This window comes from Oncorhynchus kisutch, linkage group LG6 (genome assembly GCF_002021735.2).
Source record: "Oncorhynchus kisutch isolate 150728-3 linkage group LG6, Okis_V2, whole genome shotgun sequence".
NCBI classification, from domain to species: domain Eukaryota; kingdom Metazoa; phylum Chordata; class Actinopteri; order Salmoniformes; family Salmonidae; genus Oncorhynchus; species Oncorhynchus kisutch.
Genome location: NC_034179.2, coordinates 24,466,105 through 24,490,626, shown reverse-complemented (window position 1 = coordinate 24,490,626; position 24,522 = coordinate 24,466,105). Strand labels below are relative to the sequence as shown.

Genomic DNA, 24,522 nt, shown 5'->3' with positions numbered 1-24,522 from the left:
CAAATCACACCCCTGTGTTCCCAACAGGCAGTAAAACAGGTAATATACTGTACCACCCACAAATGGCTGCAATTACTGGACAGTATTAACTGTCCTCTCTCTCTGTCTCTCTGTCTCTCTGTTTCTGTCTCTCTGTCTCTGTCTCTCTCTGTCTCTCTCTGTCTCTCTGTCTCTCTCTCTCTCTCTCTCTCTCTCTCTCTCTCTCTCTCTCTCTCTCTCTCTCTCTCTCTCTCTCTCTCTCAGAGTATCACACACAGACAAGCATAGTGAAGCACTTAAACCTTTTTATGCCAAAGTGGATCTGTTCAAATAGTAAGGGTAGCTACAGTATAGCCAGTACAAATGTCCTTTGTTAGTTGTAACAGGGAAGAAGATGAGTTAAATCTGGAGAGATGGTGGAACGGAAGGATAGAAGGACGGAGGGATGGATGGAGGGAGGCAATAACATGGAGCTCATTAAGGAGCCTTTATCTAATATCCCCTGAGGGAGGGGGGGGGGGACTCAGGAGGCCAGGACACTGTGGAATGAGTGACAGGTAAACAGAGTAGGAGGAGACTGTGTGATTGTTAGTGTTTGTATAGATGGAAGTTTTGGCCCATATCTCCAGGTTTTCCGTAATGACTTCAAGGAGAGGCTCTACTCGCAAACACACAAGGACGCAGTTGCACATGCCAGCACTCTTGATTTGGAGAAGATAATTACTCACCATTAAGACCAGGTGTTTTAGCTTACACCCATTTGAATGATCTACAATGTGCACACACGCATGTACGCACACCACACACCCACACACACCTTCTCCCACTCCATTGTCATAAATAATATTCTGAGAGAGCTGTAGGCTGCCTGCCTGCCTGCTGCCTGCTGCCTGCCTGCCCACTGCCTGCCTGCTAACTGCCTGCCTGCTGCCTGCCTGCCTTTTGCCTGCCTGCCTGCTGCCTGCCTGCCTGCCTGCCTGCTGCCTGCCTGCCTGCCTGCTGCCTGCCTGCCCGCTGCCTGCCTGCTAACTGCCTGCCTGCCTGCCTGACTGCCTGCCTGCCTGCTAACTGCCTGCCTGCCCACTGCCTGCCTGCTAACTGCCTGCCTGACTGACTGACTGACTGCCTGCCTGCCCGCTGCCTGCCTGCCTGCCTGACTGCCTGACTGCCTGCCTGCCTGCCCGCTACCTGGCTGCCTGCCTGCCTGCCTGCCTATCCGCTACCTGGCTGCCTACCTGCCTGCCTACCTGCCTGCCTGCCTGCCTGCCTATCCGCTACCTGGCTGCCTGCCTGCCTACCCGCTACCTGCCTGCCCGCTACCTGGCTGCCTGCCTACCCGCCTGCCTACCTACCTGCCTGCCTGCCTACTTGCCTGCCTGCCCGCTGCCTGCCTGCCTGCCTGCCCGCTATCTGGCTGCCTGCCTGCCTGCCTGCCTTCCCGCTACCTGGCTGCCTGCCTTCCCGCTACCTGGCTGCCTGCCTGCCTGCCCGCTGCCTGCCCAGCTCCCAATCTGCCATCTTCTGCAGCTTTGCACCACTTACCCAGCAGAATGTTAATGTATAATTCCTTAAAGAAATACTGCTGCCTGATAGATCTAATTTTTTGGTTGAAATAATTTATTAGGGAGGGCTAAACCCCATGGCAGAACATGGAAACACTTCAAAGCCTTGTTTAATAAAACATACAGTGGACATAGCAGCTTTCTCTTCTTCTCCCTCTCAGAGAGTGTTACTGTGCCGACAGCAGGATCAAAGACTTCTGACAAATGGAAGTTGATTAACAGCTAGACCCGTCTGCCTCAGCGCTTCACAGGAGTGAATAGCCCTGAATTCCTTCAGCGGGGTTGTACATGTTTCAAAGTAAACCTCCCGCTCTCTTCTATCTCTCCCTGTCTCTGAGCTTTATGCATATCAACAGAGAGCGCGAGAGCCTTGGAAAATATTATAAAGCGTCCATATTGAAAATTAACAGCATTAGGTTTTACACCCTTATAATCAGTTTATAGCACAGAACATATAGATTTAGAAAAATGCTCATATCATACTCTCACAACTATAAACAACATTTTGTTTTTGCAGTGGAGATTTAAGAGAAGAATTATTTATTAAGATATGCCAGCTGTGCTTACTGCTATGTATTGCCTCCTGGGGCTCTGGGCCCTTAAACAATAGAGAAACATTGTGTCTGCCACATGACAATGTGTGTTCATTAGAATGTCAGACAGGATAACAGTTGGTACATCCACCAGCACAGCTACGATATTGCCCTGTCTAATTACTGTGCTGCTGCTGAAGTGAACAACTGCTGAGACTGATATGTACTGTACTGCTGGATGTGTGCATTACAGACACGGTATGGCTTCCTGGGCTATTTATGCATTAGAGAGATGTATAGCGTGTGTGTCTCTCTGTGTGTGTGTGTGGTGTGCATGTGCATGTTTGAGTGAGTTTGTGAAGTAAATCACTTCATCTTAGTGGGTGCTTTGTTAATGTGTGTGTCTCTGTGTGCGTGATAAATATGGTCTCCACACAGTTTCTATTCCCCCAGACTCTAATAAGCTACTTTTTCTCATGCATGCTTCCTCAGAGGGCTACAATATTGTGTGTGTGTAAAAGGGGAGGGACAGACCCTGCCCTCTGGCCTATGGTTAAGGATGAGGGTGAGGAATGCATTCATATGCCAGAGTGATGTTTGGGTCATGGCATGTGCTGATTATATTGTGCTTAGGCCTTACAAATGTAAATAAGTATTTAACAGAGTGAGGCAAGTGAGACAAAAAAAAGTGTTCAAATACTAGAATGACCTTAGTTCAACACCTATTCAGGAGATGTCAGCCTGTTCGGGAGGTTGAAAGAGGTTGAAATCCGAGGAAGAAGATCTCTTTACTGGAAGATAGAGGAATTTATTATCTATTTATTTTTATTTTGAGAAACATGAGGGGCATCCGGTCAGGGAAGGCTTCAGCGTACGTGCAATGTAAATCTCATGTAATGTCTCCTCTCGTCTCAGGATCTCGTCTGCGTCAGGATGACTCCCCTCCTCGGATCGTGGAGCACCCCTCTGACCTCATCGTGTCCAAGGGGGAGCCGGCCACCCTCAACTGCAAGGCGGAGGGGCGTCCCGCCCCCACGGTGGAGTGGTACAAGGACGGGGAGCGGGTGGAGACAGACCGGGACAACCCCCGTTCCCACCGCATGTTGCTGCCCAGTGGCTCCCTCTTCTTCCTGCGCATCGTCCACGGCCGACGTAGCAAGCCAGACGACGGCAGCTACGTGTGTGTGGCCCGTAACTACCTGGGCCAGGCCATTAGCCACAACGCCTCACTGGAAGTAGCCAGTAAGTAATGCTCTCTCTCTCAGGGTGGTGGTGGGTTAAAACCACCTCGGGGCTGGGCTGGTGTATGACCTTAGTCTCAGGATATCACTTCTTTATTACACTTAATAATTACAGAAAGCAGCCATTCATTAGATGTCTGAGCAGTACTGTGGTTCCTGCCAGGTTGGGACGATCACAAAAAGGAGAATATCCAATGTCACCAACCACAGCACCAAACCAGCCCAGTCAAGAGCCATGGACCAGTATAGACTGTGAAGTCATGGTCTCATGGTGATGACAAGTCTGGCCCTTCTCTCTCTCTCTCTCTCTCTCTCCTCTCCTCTCTCTCTCAATTCTCTCCTCTCTCTCTCTCTCTCTCCTCTCTCTCTCTCTGTCTCTCTCCTTATCTTCTCTCTCTCTCTCTATTCTCTCTTCTCTCTCTCAATTCTCTCTTCTCTCTCTCTCAATTCTCTCTTCTCTCTCTCTCTCTCTCTCTCAATTATCTCTCCTCTCTCTCTCTATCTATCTCTGTCTCTCACTTCTCTCTCTCTCTCTATTCTCTCTCTCTCTCTCAATTATCTCTCCTCTCTCTCCTCTCTCTCTGTCTCTCTCTCTCTCTCTCTCTATCTTCTCTCTCTCTCTCTCTCTCTCTCTTCTCTCTCTCTCAATTCTCTCTCTCTCTCTCTCTCAAGTATCTCTCCTCTCTCTCTCTCTCTCTCTCAATTCTCTCTCCTCTCTCTCTCTCTTCTCTCTTCTCAATTCTCTCTTCTCTCTTCTCTCTCCTCTCCTCTCTTCTCTCTCTCTCTCTCTCTCTCTCTCAAGTATCTCTCCTCTCTCTCTCTCTCTCTCTCTCTCTCTCTCTCTCTCTCTCTCTCTTCTCTCTTCTCAATTCTCTCTTCTCTCTCTCTCTTCTCTCTCTCTCTCTCTCTCTCTCTCTCTCTCTCTCTCTCTCTCTCTCTCAATTCAATTCAAGGGGCTTTATTGGCATGGGAAACATGTGTTAACATTGCCAAGGCAAGTGAGGTAGATAATATACAAAAGTGAAATAAACAATAAAAATTTACAGTAAACATTACACATACAGAAGTTTCAAAACAATACAGACATTACACATGTCATATTATATATATATATATATATATATATATATATATATATATATACAGTGTTGTAACAATGTACAAATGGTTAAAGTACACAAGGGAAATAAATAAGCGTAAATATGGGTTGTATTTACAATGGTGTTTGTTCTTCACTGGTTGCTCTTTTCTTGTGGCAACAGATCACAAATCTTGCTGCTGTGTTGGCACACTGTGGAATTTTCTTCCCAGTAGATATGGGAGTTTATCAAAATTGGATTCTTTGTGGATCTGTGTAATCTGAGGGAAATATGTCTCTCTAATATTGTCATACTTGGGCAGGAGGTTAGGAAGTGCAACTCAGTTTCCACCTCATTTTGTGGGCAGTGAGCACATAGCCTGTCTTCTCTTGAGAGCCACGTCTGCCTACGGTGGCCTTTCTCAATAGCAAGGCTATGCTCACTGAGTCTGTACATAGTCAAAGCTTTCCTTAAGTTTGGGTCAGTCACAGTGGTAAGGTATTCTGCCACTGTGTACTCTCTGTTTAAGGCCAAATAGCATTCTAGTTTGCTCTGTTTTTTTGTTAATTCTTTCCAATGTGTCAACTCATTATCTTTTTGTTTTCTCATGATTTGGTCTAATTGTGCTGTTGCCCTGGGGCTCTGTGGGGTCTGTTTGTGTTTGTGGACGGAGCCACAGGACCAGCTTCCTTAGGGAACTCTTCTCCAGGTTCATCTCTCTGTAGGTGATGGCTTTGTTATGGAAGGTTTGGGAATGGCTTCCTTTTAGGTGGTTGTAGAATTTAACGGCTCTTTTCTGGATTTGGATCATTAGTGGGTATCGGCCAAATTCTGCTCTGCATGCATTATTTGGTGTTCTACGTTGTACACTGAGGATATTTTTGCAGAATTCTGCATGCAGAGTCTCAATTTGGTGTTTGTCCAATTTTGTGAAGTCTTGGTTGGTGAGTGTCTACGTGAGGGGCCTCTCTCTCTCTCTCTCTCTCTCTCTCTCTCTCTCTCTCTCTCTCACTCTCACTCTCACTCTCTCTCTCTCTCTCTCACTCTCTCACTCTCTCACTCTCTCTCACTCTCTCACTCTCTCACTCTCCCTCACTCTCTCACTCTCTCAATCTCTCTCACTCTCTCAATCTCTCACTCTAGTTCAGCCTTTGAACAGCATCTAAGATGACTACAGCCATGCCAGACACAAAACATGCAGCCCGAGCCTTCATATTATCTGTATCTGAGCCTGCATACAGTTTACCTGAAGTCAGCTCAACGATACTAATTACGCTACTGGCCCCTTACTGGACCGTTGGAACTATCTGCAGAGTATGGCAGCCTGTTTATTCTTTTTGTCATCGTTGTTTATTTTCTAAACCCCAGTGCAAGGTCAACCAAGGTAAAATGCTAGCTTGCTCTATACAAGAGTATGGGTCCGCCGAGTGCTGAAGCGCGTAAAAATCATCTGTCCTCGGTTGCAACACAATGTTACAAACTGCCTCTGGAAGCAACATCAGCACAATAACTGTTCGTTGAGAGCTTCAAGAAATGGTTTTCCATGGTTGAGCAGCCGCACACATTCCTAAGATCACCATGCACAATGCCATGTGTTGGTTGTAGTTGTGTAAAGCTCACCACCATTCTGACTCTGATTTGATTTGATTTGATTTGATTTGACTCTGATTCTGACGTGCTTCTACACCTGCATTGATTGCTGTTTGGGGTTTTAGGCTGGGTTTCTGTACAGCACTTTGAGATATCAGCTGATGTACGAAGGGCTATATAAATACATTTGATTTGATTTGATTTGATTTGACTCTGGAGTAGTGGAAACGCGTTCTCTGGAGTGGGGAATCATGCTTCACCATCTGGTAGTCTGATGGACAAATCTGGGTTTGGCGGATTTGAGGAGAACGCTACCTGCCCCAATGCATAGTGCAAACTGTAAAGTTTGGTAGAGGAGGAATAATGGTCTAGGGCTGTTTTTCATGGTTCGGGCTAGGCCAGTGAAAAGAAATGTTAACGCTACAGCATACAATTACATTCTAGACAATTCTGTGTTTCCAACTTTGTGGCAACAGTTTGCAGAAGGTCATTTCCTGTATCAGCATGACAATTCCCACCGTGCACAAAGCGAGATGCATACACAAATAGTTTATCAAGATCGTTGTGGAGGAACTTGACTGGCCTGCACAGAGCCCTGACCTCAACCACATCAAACACCTTTGGGATGAATTGCAACGCCGACTGTGAGCCAGGCCTAATCGCCTAACATCAGTGACCTCACTAATTCTCTCATGTCTGAATGGAAGCAAGTTCCCACAGCATTGTCCCGACATCTAGTGGAAAGCCTTCTCAGAAAAGTGGAGGCTGTTATAGCAGCAAAGGGGGATCAACTCCATATTAATGCCCATTATTTTGGAATGAGATGTTTGACGAGCAGGTGTCCACAAACCTTTGGTTAGGAAGTGTATCGTCTGTCCATAGTAAATGTGAAATATAGTCTAGCAGTTTTTGGGTTATATAAGGATTTTCAATACAGTTTGATCCTCTGTCCTGTCCAAAACACCCTGTGAAACCCTAGGGAGAGAGAGCAGTAATCCTCCTGAGTGTATTTGTCCCGCCCTTTGCTATCACGGAAAACAGCCTTTTTTCAACATTAAAATAACAGCTCCATTTTGGCTTTTTCTCTATTAGTCCTTGCTAATGGGCCTGTAGTGGTAATCCTTGTTTCAACCAGTGCTGGTTGTCTGACAGGTAGGGAGGGCAGAGTCGGTCCCAGGGTTTAGCATGGCTTTTCTGGAGCTACAAACACGGAAGGAGCAACTCCAACCGTCACTACCGTGTAAGTTATTGATGATGCATGCTGTGATAAACTATTTCCCAAGTTGGGATGAATAAAGTAATACTCTACACGCTACCTTTAAGGCCTTTGAAGAACAGGAGGGTTTCACATGTCAGGGCAGGAATAACCATGCATATACCTCTCTATATATTTCATATTCTAGCTGCCTGGGGTGATGTAGTACTGTAACACTGTTTATTCATATGTAATCTTACAATGCTTTATAATCGGTGCAGTTTTTGGAAGGGGCCTGGTCTAGCTGTTGTTCAGTGTATCCTAGACTGTGTAGTTCAGGACTCGTTTTCGCTTAGTTTGTTGATGCACCAGCTTGTTTCGTGGTAAGTCTGCCAGACCAATTGTACAAACGCTCTCAGAGTTCTCTTACAGGTTTATTTGCCTCTTATTTTAAACTTGACCAATGAACCAACCTTCTTTTGTGCAGCTGAACAAACACATTATACAGTGAATGTGTCACAGCCATGTGAAGACAAACAACAAACTGGATGTGAGATAAGGTTCTCTGTTTGGTCTTGGGTGTTTTATTTCTCCAGAGTATGTTTCTATCACACGCCACATGAACTCTCTCACACACGGGTGCTTATAAACATGGGTACCGACACACAACCACACTCCTACGCAAGCATATTCACACTGTATAATCACGCAGATTCACACGGTCTAATCACGCACATTCACACTATGTCTAATGTCCGTGTCCTCCTGTTGAGTAGAAGGAATGTGTTTTTCATCAAAGCTAATTTAGCACAACCAGAGCTTAATAGAAACATCAGTGAATCAAATTACACATTTACGCGTATAATTGACTTATCTTTGCCCGACCTGACCGCACTGAAAGGTGACCTGCTGTAGTTGCATGCAAACTTCCCTTATACACTGACCTACTTCTATCTCTCTGTAGCCCCTGTCTTCTAGGCCTCTGCTCTCCCTCTGTCCCCTCACCCCCATCCCCTCACCTCCTGTCCCCTCACCCCCTGTCCCCTCATCCCCCAGGACCTAGGTCCCTGCCCCCCCCCCCCCCACAACACTCATCTTCTCTCTAGTTTAGCCTACACCTCTAACATGAAGCCTTAAATAGAGCCTGCACCCTACTCTCTGTCTCTCTCTTCTAACCCTTTGCCAAGTTCCACTGAAGATACTTTGTTTACTTGCCAGACTATTTGTCTTTCATTAACTTTATTACAAGGAGCTTCCCTTGCTTCCCTTCAGTCAGTCCCCTGATGTATTTAGTTCTCTGCTTCCTGTGTGGTCCTCTCACAGTCAAGGGAAAAGGCTAGGGATCCCAGGAGAACACGCTACCCCCCCCCCCTCTCTTCCTTCTAATTATTCTTCCACCCATCCCTGTTTTACCATTTTATCTGTTTTGTACAGTTGTGTAAACCACTCTTCTCAGTAGTGGGTATACCCAGTTGCAGGGTGAGGTAATTTAAGTTATGCTCACATGGCGTGTCTCAGCATGTGTCCTGGGCCTCTCAGGGCTGAGCATGTCCTCGCTGTCCCAGAACCACCTCATATCCATGAACACGCGGCCTTCCACCACCTGAGTCTTAGTGAGGGGTCAAGGATAGGTTGGGACTGTCAGAGAGCTCAGGGGTACGGTTTTTGAGATGTGACAAATGCATCATTTCAATGTCTGCTTCAGATCCCTGTAGTAAAATAATACTCCAAAAAGGTTGGTGAACTGTTACTATACGACCCACCTACTGTACCATCCATAATAGATGTGTTTATGTGTGTTTGAGTATCTAGTAGTGCTGTAGTTTAGACTAAGGGTTACTGTGAACCTAACTGATGCCAGTGTATTTCTGCTGAGTCTGCCCAGTGTGAGGGATAAGCCTGTGGTGCTGCCAATTAGGCACGCTTTCACCCCATTGTCCCCCCAAAATACACATCAACCAATGCTTGGTGAACCTATAAGGGAGGGGAGGGGTGCTGGAGGTGACAAAAGCACTGGTTTTGGCAGTAGGCAGGAAAGACAACAGGGACAGAGGGAAGAGAGGGAAGCACTCAAAGCAGCGTTCCTCTACTTCCTGTTGACAGGGATTAACGACAATGGGCATGCCCTCACACTCTGTCCCTGCCACAGTCACATGTTGTATCCATCTATCACCCAGCTACAGTACTTCATGTGTCCACTCCACTGACTCACTCTAAGGAGATCTACTGTGCTGCCTAACAGCAAACCTTTCTTTCTTTCTTTCTTCATTCTCTCTGTTCTGACCTGGCAAGTTTCTTTTGGGATGTTGAGGGCAAGTTTGTAGAGGCTAACTTGACTTATGTCCTACTGATTCAACTCAAAGCGTTCGCAGTGACGCAGGAGTTGTCCCTGTATATATATACGCAAACGCAGTACCAGTCAAAAGATTGGACACACCTACTCATTCTATCAGAACTCAGGATTAGACCCAGATGCAGACAGCTAGGGTCACAGATGCTTGTTGACCCAAACAGGGGGCAGGCAAAGTACAGGTCAAAGGCAGGCAGAGGTCTGTAATCCATGGCAGAGTCAATAAGGTACAGAACAGCAGGCAGGCTCGGGGTCAGGACAGGCGGAGGTTCGTAAACGGTTCAGAGTCAGGCAGGTACAGGACGGCAGGCAGGCTCGGGGTCAGGGCAGGCAGAATGGTCAGAACCGGGGAAACAGAACTTGAGAACGCAGGGAGATGGGAAAATATGCTGACGAACTGGCAACAGACAAACAGAGAACACAGGTATAAATACACTGGGGATAATGAGGAAGATGGGCGACACACAGATCAGGGTGTGACACATTCAAGCGTTTTTTTCTTTATTTTTACATTTTAGAATAATATTGAAGACATCCAAACAATGAAATAACACATATGGAATCATGTAATAAGCAAAAGAATGTTAAACATATCAAAATATATTTTATAATTTAAATTCATCAAAGTAGCCACCCTTTGCCTTGATGACAGCTTTACATTCTCTCAACCAGCTTCATAAGGTAGTCACCTGTAATGCCTTTCCAATAGTCTTGAAGAAGTTCCCACATATGTAGAGCACTTGTTGGCCACTTTTTCTTCACTCTGCGATCCAACTCATCCAAAACCATCTCAGTTGGGTTCAGGTCGGGTGATTGTGGAGGCCAGGTCATCTGATGCAGCACTCCATCACTTTCCTTCTTGGTCAAATAGCCCTTATACAGCCTAGAGGTGTGTTTTGGGTCATTGTACTGTTGAAAAACAAATGCTAGTCCCACTAAGCACAAAACTGATGGGATGGCGTATCGCTGCAGAATGCTATGGTAGCCATGCTGGTTAACTGTGCCTTGACTTCTAAATACATCACTGACAGTGTCACCAGCAAAGTACCATCACACCTTTTCCTCCATGCTTCACGGTGGGACCCACACATGCGGAGATCATCTGTTCACCTACTCTGCGTTTCACAGAGACACGGCGGTTGGAACCTAAAGTCTCAAATTTGGACTTATCATACCATAGGACAGATTTTCATCGGTCTAATGTCTATTGCTCGTGTTTCTTGGCCGAAGCAAATATTTTCTTCTTATTGGTGTCCTTTAGTATTGGTTTCTTTTCAGCAATTTGACCATGAAGGCCTGATTCACACAGTCTCTTCTGAACAGTTGATTTTGAGATGTGTCTGTTACTTGAACTCTGTGAGGTGCAATCTGAGGGCCAGTTAATTGCCGATTTGTGAGGCTGGTAACTCTCATGAACTTATCCTCTGCAGCAGAGGTAACTCTGGGTCCTCCTTTCCTGTGTCCTCATGAGAGCCAGTTTCATCATAGCTCATGGTGGTTTTTGCAACTGCACTTATAGAAACTTTCTTGAAACTTTCTGTTGTTTCTCTTTGCTTATTTGAGCTGTTCTTGCCATAATATGGACTTGGTCTTTTACCAAATAGGGTGATAATATCTTCTGTGTACCACCCCTACTTGTCACATCAAAACTGATTGGCTCAAATGCATTAAGAAGGAAAGAAATTCCACAAGTTAACTTTTAACAATGCACACCTGTTAATTGAAATGCATTCCAGGTGACTTTCTCATGAAGCTGGTTGAGAGAATTCCAAGAGTGTGCAAATCTGTCATCAAGGCAAAGGATGGCTACTTTGAAGATTCTCAAGTATAAAATATATTTTGATTTTTAAACTCATTTTTGGTTACTACATGATTCCTTATGTATTCTTTCAGTTTAGATGTCTTCACTACAATGTAGAGAGTAAAACATAAAGAAACACCCTGGAATGAGTATGTGTGTCCAAACTTTTGACTGGTACTGTATATGTTCTCCTTTATTATTTCCCCCTAACCCTACCACCCCTCCCTTAATTGGAATAAACTAGTGGTCAACACATAGACTTCTACTTCCAGCTTATACATACTATATACATTTTAAGGACATATATTTTACATGAGTTATCTTTTGTTTGTTTTTAGTCCCATCAGTTTTGTTTTCTATTTGCCATGTATTTTCAACTGTGCTGTGATGCTTCACAAAAGTTCTGAACCTTTCTATTCTCATAGTTTCTACAGACTGTAATAATTATTATATTATATTATAATTATTATATTATTGATAGATTGACTATGAGTTTTCAGATCACCCAGCAGTACTATTTGCAGGGTTAACTCCAGGTAAATGTTGCAATTCTTCAACCATTCCTGAACCTCTGACCAAAGACAAGTAACATAATATAACAAAACATAATATGGGCAGTATCCTACATATATATATATATATTATTTTATTTTTATTAATGGACAAAACATTTGCTTTTCTTTCAAAAACAAGGAAATGTCTAAGTGAACCCAAACCTCTGAACGGTAGTGTAACATATAACATTCTATTTGTTGCAAGAATTTTGGATAATCATTTAAATTGAAAAAGTTATATCATAGCAGCCACAATCGTTTTGCTATATTAAAGCTGATCCACGCCCGTGACATTACATTCTTTTTGTCTGCCAAATGAACTAGTGTAGCCCACAGCCATAGTGGATAGCCAGATCAGGGCCTAACATAAGGACAACTCAGAGTATGCTATTATGTTCTTCTGTAATTGACTACATTTGATTCATATCATGTTTCTTTAGATCTGTCTAAAATAAATCATGGATTTTTTTTGTAATGGTGTAGGCTATACTAAATTGATTAATTAATTATTTTTTTAAATGTAGATGTTCCAAAGATCTGCATCAGTGGCTTGTAGGCTATTGGTGGAAGCCAGGAGATGCTAAAACGTGTTTATGTTAATTAAGGGTCAATTACCGTGAGACCGGCAGTTATTTACTTGATAATCACCAGCTGATAAGATTTCATGACCGCCACAGCCCTATCCCCGAGGGGTAGCTCAGACACAGAGCAGGCAGAGGGGATTATGGGTAATGGTAACGGGGATAGAGAGTGGAGGATGGAGGGAGATGTGAGGTGACCAGTGATGATGTGTGTTGGTCAGAAGTTTGACCTGCTCAGAGATAATTCCTTTCATTGCTCTGGCCTTTCCCCCCATTTTCCACTGGCTGTCTTTAGAGGAGGTAGTCACCGTCTTTTGATCACATCTTCAAATGAGTCATGTTAATGTATGAGCTCATGGTGATGTGTCATGTTAATGTATGAGCTCATGGTGATGTGTCATGTTAATGTATGAGCTCATGGTGATGTGTCATGTTAATGTATGAGCTCATGGTGATGTGTCATGTTAATGTATGAGCTCATGGTGATGTGTCATGTTAATGTATGAGCTCATGGTGATGTGTCATGTTAATGTATGAGCTCATGGTGATGTGTCATGTTAATGTATGAGCTCATGGTGTGGATGAAAGAGCTCTCTGTAGAATAGCCCAGCGGGAGTGGCTCTTTGTGTTAGTGCCTACTGCCTACTGCTGCTGCTGCTCCCCCATACTGGGGAGAGAGACTCCTATAGGGTTACAGTACAGAGCATCAAAAACACTTACTCTGTCTGTGTGTGCATTGTGTGTGTGATGACACAAACAGCATTGGAAATGTGTAAGCATGGTTAAAGCCAGACTATGAGAGAGATTGAGAGAGAGAGAAATACAACCCATATCTATGTTTTTTTTTTCTTCCCTTTTGTACTTTAACTATTTGCACATCACTACAACACTGTATATAGACATAATATGACATTTGAAATGTCTTTATTATTCTGGAACTTCTGTGAGTTGTAATGTTTACTATTCATTTTTGTTTATTATCTATTTCTATTATCTATTTCACTTGCTTTGGCAATGTTAACATATGTCTCCTATGCCAATAAAACCCTTGAATTGAGAGGGAGATAAGTGACAGAGACGTAGAGAAACAGATGGAGAAGTGTGGGCTCCGCTCTCTGTCCTTCATGGTGAAGAAGTGAGACTTGTTCTTTTGGGGACGGAGAGCTGAAGTGACAGAGCAGAGACAGTGACAGATGTAGTGTGTACTGGAGCCTGAAGCATGACTGAGGGGCCGGGATATCGCCCGGTAAGCAGAAACTCACATGTACACTCAAAACACACACACGCGCAGTCCAGCAGAGCCATGCTGTAACTGAAGGAAGGGAAAACAAGATGTATAACCTAGTTCCCATCCAATAAATGTCAGGCAGGACACTCAACATATTTCTCTGCCTGCAGGGAGCCTAGAGGACCCTAGGAAATGAGCATGGGTTCTATTGACCTCAGAGAGTTGATTCAATCATGGAGCTCTTTATTGAGGTAAAGGGAAAGTCATGGACATTGTACACTTAAGGTTATTGGGTAGTAGATTCTGTTTTAGGGCCAGTGAATGAAGACAAATAAATGAAATTGTTGACCTAATTGGGCAGTGTGCCATTTGAGAGACAGTTAGGCTTGCGGCAGGGTCTAAAGTTGAACCTCCAAGCATCAGGTTGCCCTCTATGGATGAGGTAATGAGTCACATAAATACCCACACTTCCACAACATCACTCATACACATTCTTACACGATACACACTCTTACATGATACACACACAATATACATACTGAGTGGATGGCTGCATGGACACCAGAGGAGGGATCTAACCTGATGGGGTTGCGTAATGGGATCATTTCAGATGTAAACAGAAGAAAGGCAGGGAGACAGGCAGACATGTATGTACCGGACCTGTTTCCTCTTTGTCCCAGTCAAGCCCCCCCCCCCCCCCCCTCTCTCTCTATCTCTCTCTGGAGAGGGTGTGGTGGTGAAACAAGAGCTGTGTGTAGTATATTACATTCTAAGAAAGACATACACTGGGCTTGGCTTTGATGGACAGGGACATGAGTTTCCTTAAAAAGCTGGAATTGTTAGTGGGAGGAGGGGGAATGGCCATCATCTGAATGAGAGACAGAGGAGATCGGGAGAGAGAGAGAGAAAACCTACAAGATTATAAATCCATGTACACAAACAAGTGTGCGTGGGGTGAAACAGGGATGCAGCTTGAGCCCCACCCCTTTCAAGAGTATACCAAACGTTCAGAATATTTTCCTAGTATTGAGTTACACCCCCCAACCTAGAGAAGAGTCCCCTAAGCAAGCTGGTCCTGGGGCTCTGCTCACAAGCACAAATACACCCCACAGAGCCCCAGGACAGCAACACAATTATACCCAACCAAATAATGAGAAAAAGAAAGATAATGACTTTACACATTGGATAGAATTAACCAAAAACAGAGCAAACTGGAATGCTATTTGGCCCTAAACAGAGAATACCTGGCCACTATTACTGACCCAAAATGAAGGAAAGCTTTGACTATGTACAGACTCAGAGAGCATAGCCTTGATATTGAGAGAGGCCGTCGTAGGCAGACCTGGCTCTCAAGGAAAGAGGAGGAAACTCAGCTGCACTTCCTAACCTCCTGCCAAATGTATGACCATCTTAGAGATGCATATTTCCCTCAAATTACACAGACCCACAAAGAATTTGAAAACAATTCCAATTTTGATAAACTCCCTTATCTATTAGGTGAAATACCACAGTGTGCCAACACAGCAGCAAGCTTTCTGACCTGTTCCCACAAGAAAATGGCAACCAGTGAAGAACAAACACCATTGTAAATAAAACCCATATTTATGTTTATTTATTTTCTTGTTTGTACTTCAACTTGGGGCAGCAGGGTAGCCTAGTGGTTAGCGTGGTGGACTAGTAAGCGAAAGGTTGCAAGTTCAAATCCTTGAGCTGACAAGGTACAATTCTGTTGTTCTGCCCCTGAACAGGCAGTTAACCCACTGTTCCTAGGCTGTATTTGAAAATAAGAATTTGTTCTTAACTGACTTGCCTGGTAAAAAATAAAAAACTATTTGCACATTGTTACAACACTGTACATAGCCATAATATGACAATTGAAATGTCTCTATTCCTTTGATACTTTTGTGAGTGTAATGTTTACTGTTCATTTGTGATTTTCTATTTAGCTTTTGTTTATTATCTATTACACTTTTTTTGGCAATATGTGTCCCATGCCAATAAAGCCCTTTAAATGTAATTGATAGAGGGGCTGGGGTGGGGGTTGTAGGAAGCCAGCTCCCCCTGATGTGGATCTGAAGATATGTGTCAGTATGTCAGGCTGGGTGATTGATAGATTGGAGGCGGGAACCCCTTTCACCTCTCTCTCTCTCTCTCTCTCTCTCTCTCTCTCTCTGTTTTTCTGTGTACTCCTCTTTGATTGAAGTCTCTGAAGAGGGGTTGCAGTGAAAGGAGAGGGGGATTTCTTAGCCTTGGCTCTGTATTGAGGAGGCGTTATTCCCTGATGCCTGTGTATGGACGTGGAGACACTGCCAACAGGCTGATTGTAAGTGCTCTCTAGTCTCCGCTCACAGCCATTAAGGTGGCTAAATAGCATGGTTTATTTTTATTAACTTGGGTCAGTTTGCCTGCGAGATGTCCGACCTCCACATTTCCTATTAAGTTTCCCAGCGCCCCATTTTCCCGTCAATCCAGTCGTCCAATGTTTGGATCATTCACAGAACACGTCCACTAACTTATAGAACATATACAGTATGGGGACAGATGGTGTGTGTGTGTGTGTGTGTGTGTGTGTAGAGTCTACGCTTGGCTGAGTGTGGTGAAACATACTGTCTAAATACATTCCTTCCCCTTCATTCCCATAGGCTTAGCATTTCCACAGAGCAGGGAGAAGGCTGATTCATATCAAAGTGCCAACACTCCGGGAAAGTGTGCCTTTGGCCATCAACACAGGCAGGGGGGAAAGGAAGTAGAGTCTCTCTAAGATGTGGGCCATGTGGCTCTGGGCTGTGTGGCCCAGCCGCTGAAGGCTCAGAGCTGTTAGTCCTCATCTCTCTGTGTTGTCTGTTTGTTTTTCCTCCGTTTGGCTAACGTCTTGTGTTTCTCTGGGAGTCTCTATGGCTTCTTGTGTGTTGACATGAATGATAAGACAGCTGCTAGTTTGCAAGACAGAAAAAAGGCCATACAGGCCAAAAGGATGTTTTCATAAGCAGAAGAAGGAAAAGCACCACTCATTTCCACATTAGATGTTGCTTTCAGCCTGAATGTGTGTTAGGAGGATCTGTATATAACCCACCGCTCCCTGCTCTAGCTCTACTGATCTCGTATAGCCTAGAAGCACAGGAGATGGGTTGTGGCCTCTTTGGGAGGATGGAGATACACACATACACAACTACAAAATAATGGAGTAGAATCTATTGAGCAGTAAAGATGCTTTTAGAATGTCTATTTCCTTTCCTCGCCCTCCCCTCTGCTGTTGCCCTGTCTCTCCTCTTGTGATGATAATGGGCCGGCTTTGTGAATAGTGAATGATCAGCACTGTGGGGGGTTCCTCTTTATTAGAAATATAGAGGATACTTCTTTCCAGGCGTATGGCTGAATGTCTTTTTTTTTCTCCTCTACTCTTTTTTTGTGCCTATCTTTAGAGAATAAATTGCTGACGAGGAGAGAATTGCAAGCCACAGGGGAATGGAATAGGAATGGGTGGAGGGAGAAAGACCAGGCCGGGGGATTCACATCTTCTCTGCCAATTAAAGTTGAAATTGTGTGTGAGTGTGTGTGTGTGTGTGTGTGTGTGTGTGTGTGTGTGTGTGTGTGTGTGTGTGTGTGTGTGTGTGTGTGTGTGCGCGTGAGTGCGTGAAGCTTCCAAACCATTATGTGTATCATGCTTGCAGATATGTGTCAGAGTGTGTTTTCTGGTGCGTTTGAGAGATACGGTCACATTCAATAGCCCATTCCAAACATATAGGGAGAAAACTAGCACAAATATGCTGTGGCGTGATTTCACCCCGGCTTTTCTCAGCTTATGAGAATGAGAAGATGAGATTGGCAGAACAGGTTGGCTGTCGTGCTCTGTGGATCTGGGGCCCCTTAGCAGATGTATGCTGGCTAAACATCCATCCCTTAGGCATGTTCTCCTTTTGTCCACAAACCCCAGAAGACTTCCCAACCTACACATGTAATGATGGAATTGAGGAAGAAAAATCCCCTTACGGGCTCCCAGCTAGTGGCCACTCGATCGATCACAGAGGCTAATGTATTCAGCTCTAATTGTTATCTCTGAGACACTCTTAATCCTGGACCCGCTGCTCCTGTCACCAAACCTTATTTATGTCCAACACATTTGTCTTCTCCCCTTTTATGTTGGCAAATTGCAATTTTTCAAACCACTGTTGTCGCCTTTTTCCTGTCTCCTTTCTCCTCACCCTAATACCTTCTCTGAATAGTGGGCTAGCAAAATGCTGTCGCCTACAGATAGCATGACAAGCTCGCTGGAGAAAGACAGACCGACAGATAGGGAGGGAGGGGAAGCAGGGTGAAAAGAGAAGGGTGGATAAAAAGTGAGAGAGGGGGAGAGAGATGCAGGCTGCTGTAGTCAGGCAGGGTCTGTTCAGTGCAGAGCTGGAAGATATGAACAAAACCCATGTCGTGATAAATGGACATTGTTTTGCGATAGTAATAAATCTGGGATAAATTCCAATAAATACTTTTTTGGGGACGTGCTAGAGCTGGAAGATATGGACAACAAGTCATATTGTGATGAATTTAGATATTTTGCTCGGTAACAACAAATACAACAATATGCATGATTGATATTTTGATTTGCAACCTGTCAAAATAGGATCCCGAATGGTGATGTTAATTTTTGGTTGTTCAGAGAATTTGCCGACATCTTTGTTATTCACCACAAACATTTTTATTTGTTTTTGTATTTATTATGGATCCCCATTAGCTGCTGCCAAAGCAGCAGCTACTCTTCCTGGGGTCCAGGAAAATTATAAATATGATATTGTTGCTAGATAGCCATGTAGGCTAATTGGTTAATGTAGGTTAAACTTTCCAGCGCTAGGCCTAGGCTACTTAATGTAGGCCTATTCACTGCAAATGGTCAAAACCATACTAACTACAGCCTACTCTGGTTGTAAAGTGGTGCCATGAACTCAATATTAAGAGGATAGAAATACATGATATACTCACAGAAGGCTGGTACTCTCCTCTCTGTAACTAGAACAACAGTAGTTGCTTTGAAAACTGTTTTTTTCCGCAATGGCATTCTGAGCAACGGTCATGTGCTTGTGCTTCTCAGAATGCGTCTCTCCCTCCTCCTTGCGCACAGTGGGAAGAGGGAGTGGGAGTCAGCAGGCGACAGCGAAACAGGGAACGGAAGATACTGTCATAGCTGGAATCAACATAATGCATATATTACTGTTGAACAATAATCGTTTTAGAACAATCTACAGAAACATTGTGTAGAAAAATTACAGGAAATTACAGATGTAAGCAAAATGCTTTTGTTAAGAGGAAGGCAATGTCTGTGGGTAATTTTCAGTTTATCATCCAGAGGTCCTGATAGTTAATGTATCCTAACCGGGGAAGGCCCCTAGCACAAAGAGCCACTGTGAGTCTCAGTGATACGAGCCCTGGTGTGTCTCCTTCCCGTTTCCACTGCAGCCTGCTCTACAGATTAGACTTGAGGAAAGGAAAGAACATAGTCACTGTTACAACCTCACCCTGTTAGCCCATTCAGTCTCATACTAAACTGGGGCTGCATGCAGCTGTAAAATAATGATAATTTCATACAAAAATCACATTTTCTTTTGATTCTATTCACTGCAGGCTTCAAGTTACTAGCCCTTTCATATCTGAGGGAACTCTGATCCCAAGGTACTAGCTCTTTCAGATCTGAGGGAAAACTCTGATCCCAAGTTACTAGCCCATTCAGATATGAGGGAATGCTCTGATCCAAGTTACTAGCCCTTTCAGATCTGAGGGAAAACTATAATCCCAAGTTACTAGCCCTTTCAGATCTGAGGGAAAACTCTGATCCCAAGTTACTAGCCCTTTTAGGTCGGAGGGAAAACTCTGATCCCAAGTTACTTGCCCTTTCAGATCTGAGGGAAAACTCTGATCCCAAGTTATTAGCCCTTTCAGATCTGAGGGAAAACTCTGATCCCAAGTTACTAGCCCATTCAGATATGAGGGAAAACTCTGATCCCAAGTTACTAGCCCTTTCAGATCTGAGGGAAAACTCTGATCCCAAGTTACTAGCCCTTTTAGGTCGGAGGGAAACTCTGATCCCAAGTTACTAGCCCTTTCAGATCTGAGGGAAAACTCTGATCCCAAGTTACTAGCCCTTTCAGATCTGAGGGAAAACTCTGATCCCTCTGTATCCTTCTTAGCTGACACTCTTATATCTGTCCCTATGGTTACTTCAGTCATGACAAACCTCTGTTTCCTACCCGACTATGGTTGTATAATGTATTATTTGAATGGTGGATCAGTATACTGGGTTAGAGAACACAGACAAGCAGGCAAACAGGCAAACAGTATCTGATCAAATACAGCAAGCTATCAAATGACCCAATATTCACTCAGGCTGTGCCTTTTGGCACTGAACACCAATCAGAGCCGAACATCTGCTTGTGTATGTGTATGTGTCTGTGTGTTTGTATGTGAGTGAGTGTGAGCGTGTGTGTGTCTGTGTGTGTGTGTGTGTGTGTGTGTGTGTGTGTGTGTGTGTGTGTGTGTGTGTGTGTGTGTGTGTGTGTGTGTGTGTGTGTGTGTGTGTGTGTGTGTGTGTGTGTGTGTGTGTGCGTGCGTGCATGTGTGTGAGTGTGTGTGTGAGCGTGTGTGCTCACCGGGTCTAGATTAGTCACAGTTTCCTCGGAGTGTACCTACAGGCTGTTACATGGGAATGCATATTTGTTTACAGACTGGGGTGCTGTGAATGTGATGAGCTATTTCTGAACTCAAATAAGTTGACAGCAGATTCGATTTTCTCCATGTGCTACTGAATGCTATGAGCACCCACATATCTCTGTTTCTTACAACATGGTCATCCCCCCTACCGTGTGTCATCTCCCCAGCGGCAGGCTAGCGGCCCAGGGGTCCTGTTTTAGCAGGTGTTTATGTTTCTGTCTGATTTATAGGGCTAGAGATGAGATAAGAGCCTGCCAGTCCAGCGCTGCACTGTGGTGCTGTTGGGTAATCCTGCTGTCTGTCAGGCAGCCTGAGACGAATGGTCTGGTCTGGCCGGGTCTGGCCGTGTGTTTGCTGAGGTCTTCGCTTATCCATCCACTATCTGTCACTGGCCCTAGTCCACACACAGCAGGCCAGAGCCCTACACTACAGTCAGGACCCTTCACCTACACACCAGACCACCGTGACCCACTCCCCTTATCACTGGACAGGGTCAATGCTATCTCCCTGGGGTCAAAGGTTATCTGGCCTCCCCTCTGTCATGGCCATTTCCACCTAAACTCAACTATCAGCCGCCAGAGCCTTTTTATGTGCTGGGTGGCACTCACTGCTTGTCCTTGTGTACATTGATTGTCTGTATATACCCTGTATGCTATTATCTCGCTCAGTAAATATTGCTCAAAAAGAGTTGGAGGTTCCAGAGTCCTGGTGCTCTGCAGAGTGGTTCAACTATGACATGTTAATGTCTATTACATACTACCACAGTTGCTCTTTGTATAACCCCAAAGGGGGATTCAAACACACAATATCACTCCATAAAAGAATGGGATGTGCAGTGCATTTTGAAGTGGAGTGGGCACACTTTCAGGGTTTCCCATTGTGTTGTAGCAGCGGTGTTTTCTGTGTGTGTGTCTGTGATTAAAATGCAGACCTAGTAGGCTGTCATTAAAGTAATCAAAGTGCTTGTGTGATCAGAACGAGACGGACAATTAAATACTTACCATGCCATAGCAAACCACACACCAGGCAGACACCTACATTACTGAGGAATTCAACCCAGTTTTTTTTACTTTGTGGCTTTTTAGAAAAAACACTCTGCCAAGCTACCAAGCCCATCGAGTGTGATCCCCTCACTACTTGACAGTCATTGATGTGCATATTGTTAGCTTTGGAAAGCGGAATGGGGTTACTCAATAGGCACTAATGCGCCAGCATTATTATACTAGAACTGCTAATGTGCAGGACGCAAAGCCACTTTGGCTTCCATTGGTTGCCACGGTGACGGAGCGTGGGCTTTTGTGGGTGCCACACCAGACCATTCACCTTAGTGTAAACTAACGCCAGCATACCGCTATGAAACAGTCAGAATGATCCAAATAAATAAGTACTTCAAAGGAACAAATGTTTTTCACACTTCTAAAATACAGTGACACATATCTACAGGTGTTGATCATTGGTCTCTTAGATCCAGATCCCATCATCTCCCAGATCTATTGTGAATGCCATGTAATTGTATTTTTATTTAACTGGGCAAGTCAGTTAAGAACAAATTCTTATTTTCAATGACAGCCTAGGGGGATATGTTAACTGCCTTGTTCAGGGGCAGAACGACAGATTGTTACCTTGTCAGCTCGGGGATTTGATCTTGCAACCTTTACGGTTACTAGTCCAACACTCTAACCACTAGGCTACCTGCCGCCCCATGCCTTTGAAACCATGAGGCAGGAGTGATAGATGTCAGTGACTCTCCATTTGAGGTTAAAAGACAACTACTAATTTGTTAGCCTTGCACTACAGATTGATACCCCAGACTTTGCTGGCAACTACTTTATTGAGGGAAAATATATTCGCTACGACTGTGATATGTGGTTCTCACCTAGCTATCTTAAGATGAATTCACTAGTTGTAAGTCACTCTGGATAAAACCATCTGCTAAATGACAAATGTAAAATGGAGATGGAGAGATTGGAGGCCTGACACTCTCAGACCACTCTCTGTTAGATGTGGAGCACATGTGGAAAACCATGAATGGGTTAAAACCCATTTCAATTCACTGTAGAGAATTTCTATAGGAGGCAGGAGAAGGGGGAGGGAGGGAGAGAGGTAGACTTAGTGTGGAAGAGAGAGCATGATAGACACTGTAGGGTGTGCACTTGAATGCTTTGACAATAGTGCAGGGGGCAGGTGAGAGGACATTTCATTGGTTATATACTATAATGTCCCTACCTCCTAAAATACACACAAAGAGAGCAGCTGCAGTTTTCTTGGTGCTACTGTAAGGATGACAAAAAGGACCATTCCTATGTATTGTTTCCAATGTTATTCCAATGTGACCAAACATTCTGGCATCTCATCCAACAGGGTGTAGACTAGTGATTTATAACATACAGTGGACCGGGGGGAGAGAGAGAGGGAAGATTGATATGGAGGAGAGCGAGAGGGAAGGAAGAGGGAGAGGGAGATAGAGGGGTAGAAAAGATGGAGCGAGGAGGGATGTCAGAGGAAAGCTGGATAATTAGAGGCAGAATTCGTTCTTTTGTTCCTGCTGTTGCATTCATTCCAAACGGGGTCTGTGTGTGTCTGTATGTCTCTGTGTGTGCGTGCGTGGCACTACCAAACTCACTGTGACTGCTGCCAGTTCTCGCTCTCCTCCATTCCTTCCTACTCTACATGGCTGTGTGGAGGGAGCGTCCCTTCATCTTCTCCCATAGGAACACTTTGTTGTGTTTAGGCAGGCTGCTTCTGTTCGGATGGAGCTCTTGCTGTTGTTGATTCACCAAGCCTGCTAATTGAAAGCCTTGGCAACCAGGTAATGGCAATTTCCAGGAAGAGCACAAAGAGGTCTAAAATTACACACACACACACACACAGACAGACAGACAGACAGTTCAGAGAGACAGTTACTTTGAGTCCAAATTAAACACCTTAACCCGGTGTGTGTGTTTGTGTGCATTTCCTATTGGGCTAAGAGTAGACAGACAGACAGAAGACAGACAGACAGACAGACAGACAGACAGACAGACAGACAGACAGACAGACAGACAGACAGACAGACAGACAGACAGACAGACAGACAGACAGACAGACAGACAGACAGACAGACAGACAGACAGACAGACAGACAGACAGACAGACAGACAGACAGACAGAGACATGTTCACATTTCTTTATGGTTTGTGGTGTGGTAGATGCCTACAGATATAGACACTGTAGGAACTCCCTAGTGAGATGAGAGCAGAGTAGTGTGTGTGTGTGTGTGTGTGTGTGTGTGTGTGTGTGTGTGTGTGTGTGTGTGTGTGTGTGTGTGTGTGTGTGTGTGTGTGTGTGTGTGTGTGTGTGTGTGTGTGTGTGTGTGTGTGTAAAGGAGAGAGAGGGGGATAGAGAGAGGGAGAGACAGAGAGAGGGAGAGAGCGTGTTGATGATAGAATCATTCATATTCACAGTACCAGCAGCCTCAGTCTGTCTCCACTGAGCCTTAACCCCACCCCTCCCCCCAAATATACATTCTCCCTCGCCTCTATTTCAAGGTCTAGGGTCTTTGTGCTTCTGTGTATTTGTTTGTATGTGTGTATTTGTGAGTATGTGCGTGATTTTTTGTGCATGCATATTTTGTGTTTGGGTGGGTTTTGGGAATCGGGGGTGCTCTGCCTCTCTCCAAGAACGCGGAACATACGTCCAGGGAGGGGGGAAGGTAGGACAGACAGACAGCAGTAGATTTCCGTTAGAATCAGAAAGCTCCAATAGGGTCATTTAGTATGGTCTCTTTGTGAGAGGGATCCTGCTCTTATCATAAACACAGCTGGGAACAATCAGCATGCAGAGATTCACAAACACACACCACAACACACACTGCACCGTAGAGAAAACCTGGGAAAACAACATTTACCTATTTCCATGTGTCTTTCAGATCTGCATTTTATACATTTGTATCCACAACATTGCTTGGGGCTTATCTTAAGAATATTAAGTGATTGCATCCTTGACATCAGGTTAAATTGGACTTTGAAAAGAAAATATATGACGTGATGAAAGTGGATCTTGGTTTTGGAAACAGAGAAGAGATAAGGAAATACTGTCTAATTTTCTCTGCATGCCACTGCAATACACACCATAGGTTGGAGAAGCCATTAAGA

At 44.5% G+C, this 24,522-nt stretch overlaps 1 protein-coding gene across 4 annotated transcripts in view; it reads left to right on the top strand.

Moving 5' to 3' along the window:
- The window catches only part of LOC109892551 (roundabout homolog 1-like), a 171,241-nt gene that overhangs the window by 24,792 nt on the left and 121,927 nt on the right, over positions 1-24,522 (top strand). For all 4 annotated transcript variants that reach the window (XM_031826455.1, XM_031826453.1, XM_031826454.1 and 1 more), the window contains exon 2: positions 2,990-3,316. In XM_031826455.1, coding sequence (XP_031682315.1) covers positions 2,990-3,316 — 327 coding nt within the window. The remainder of the gene's footprint in view (positions 1-2,989; positions 3,317-24,522) is intronic.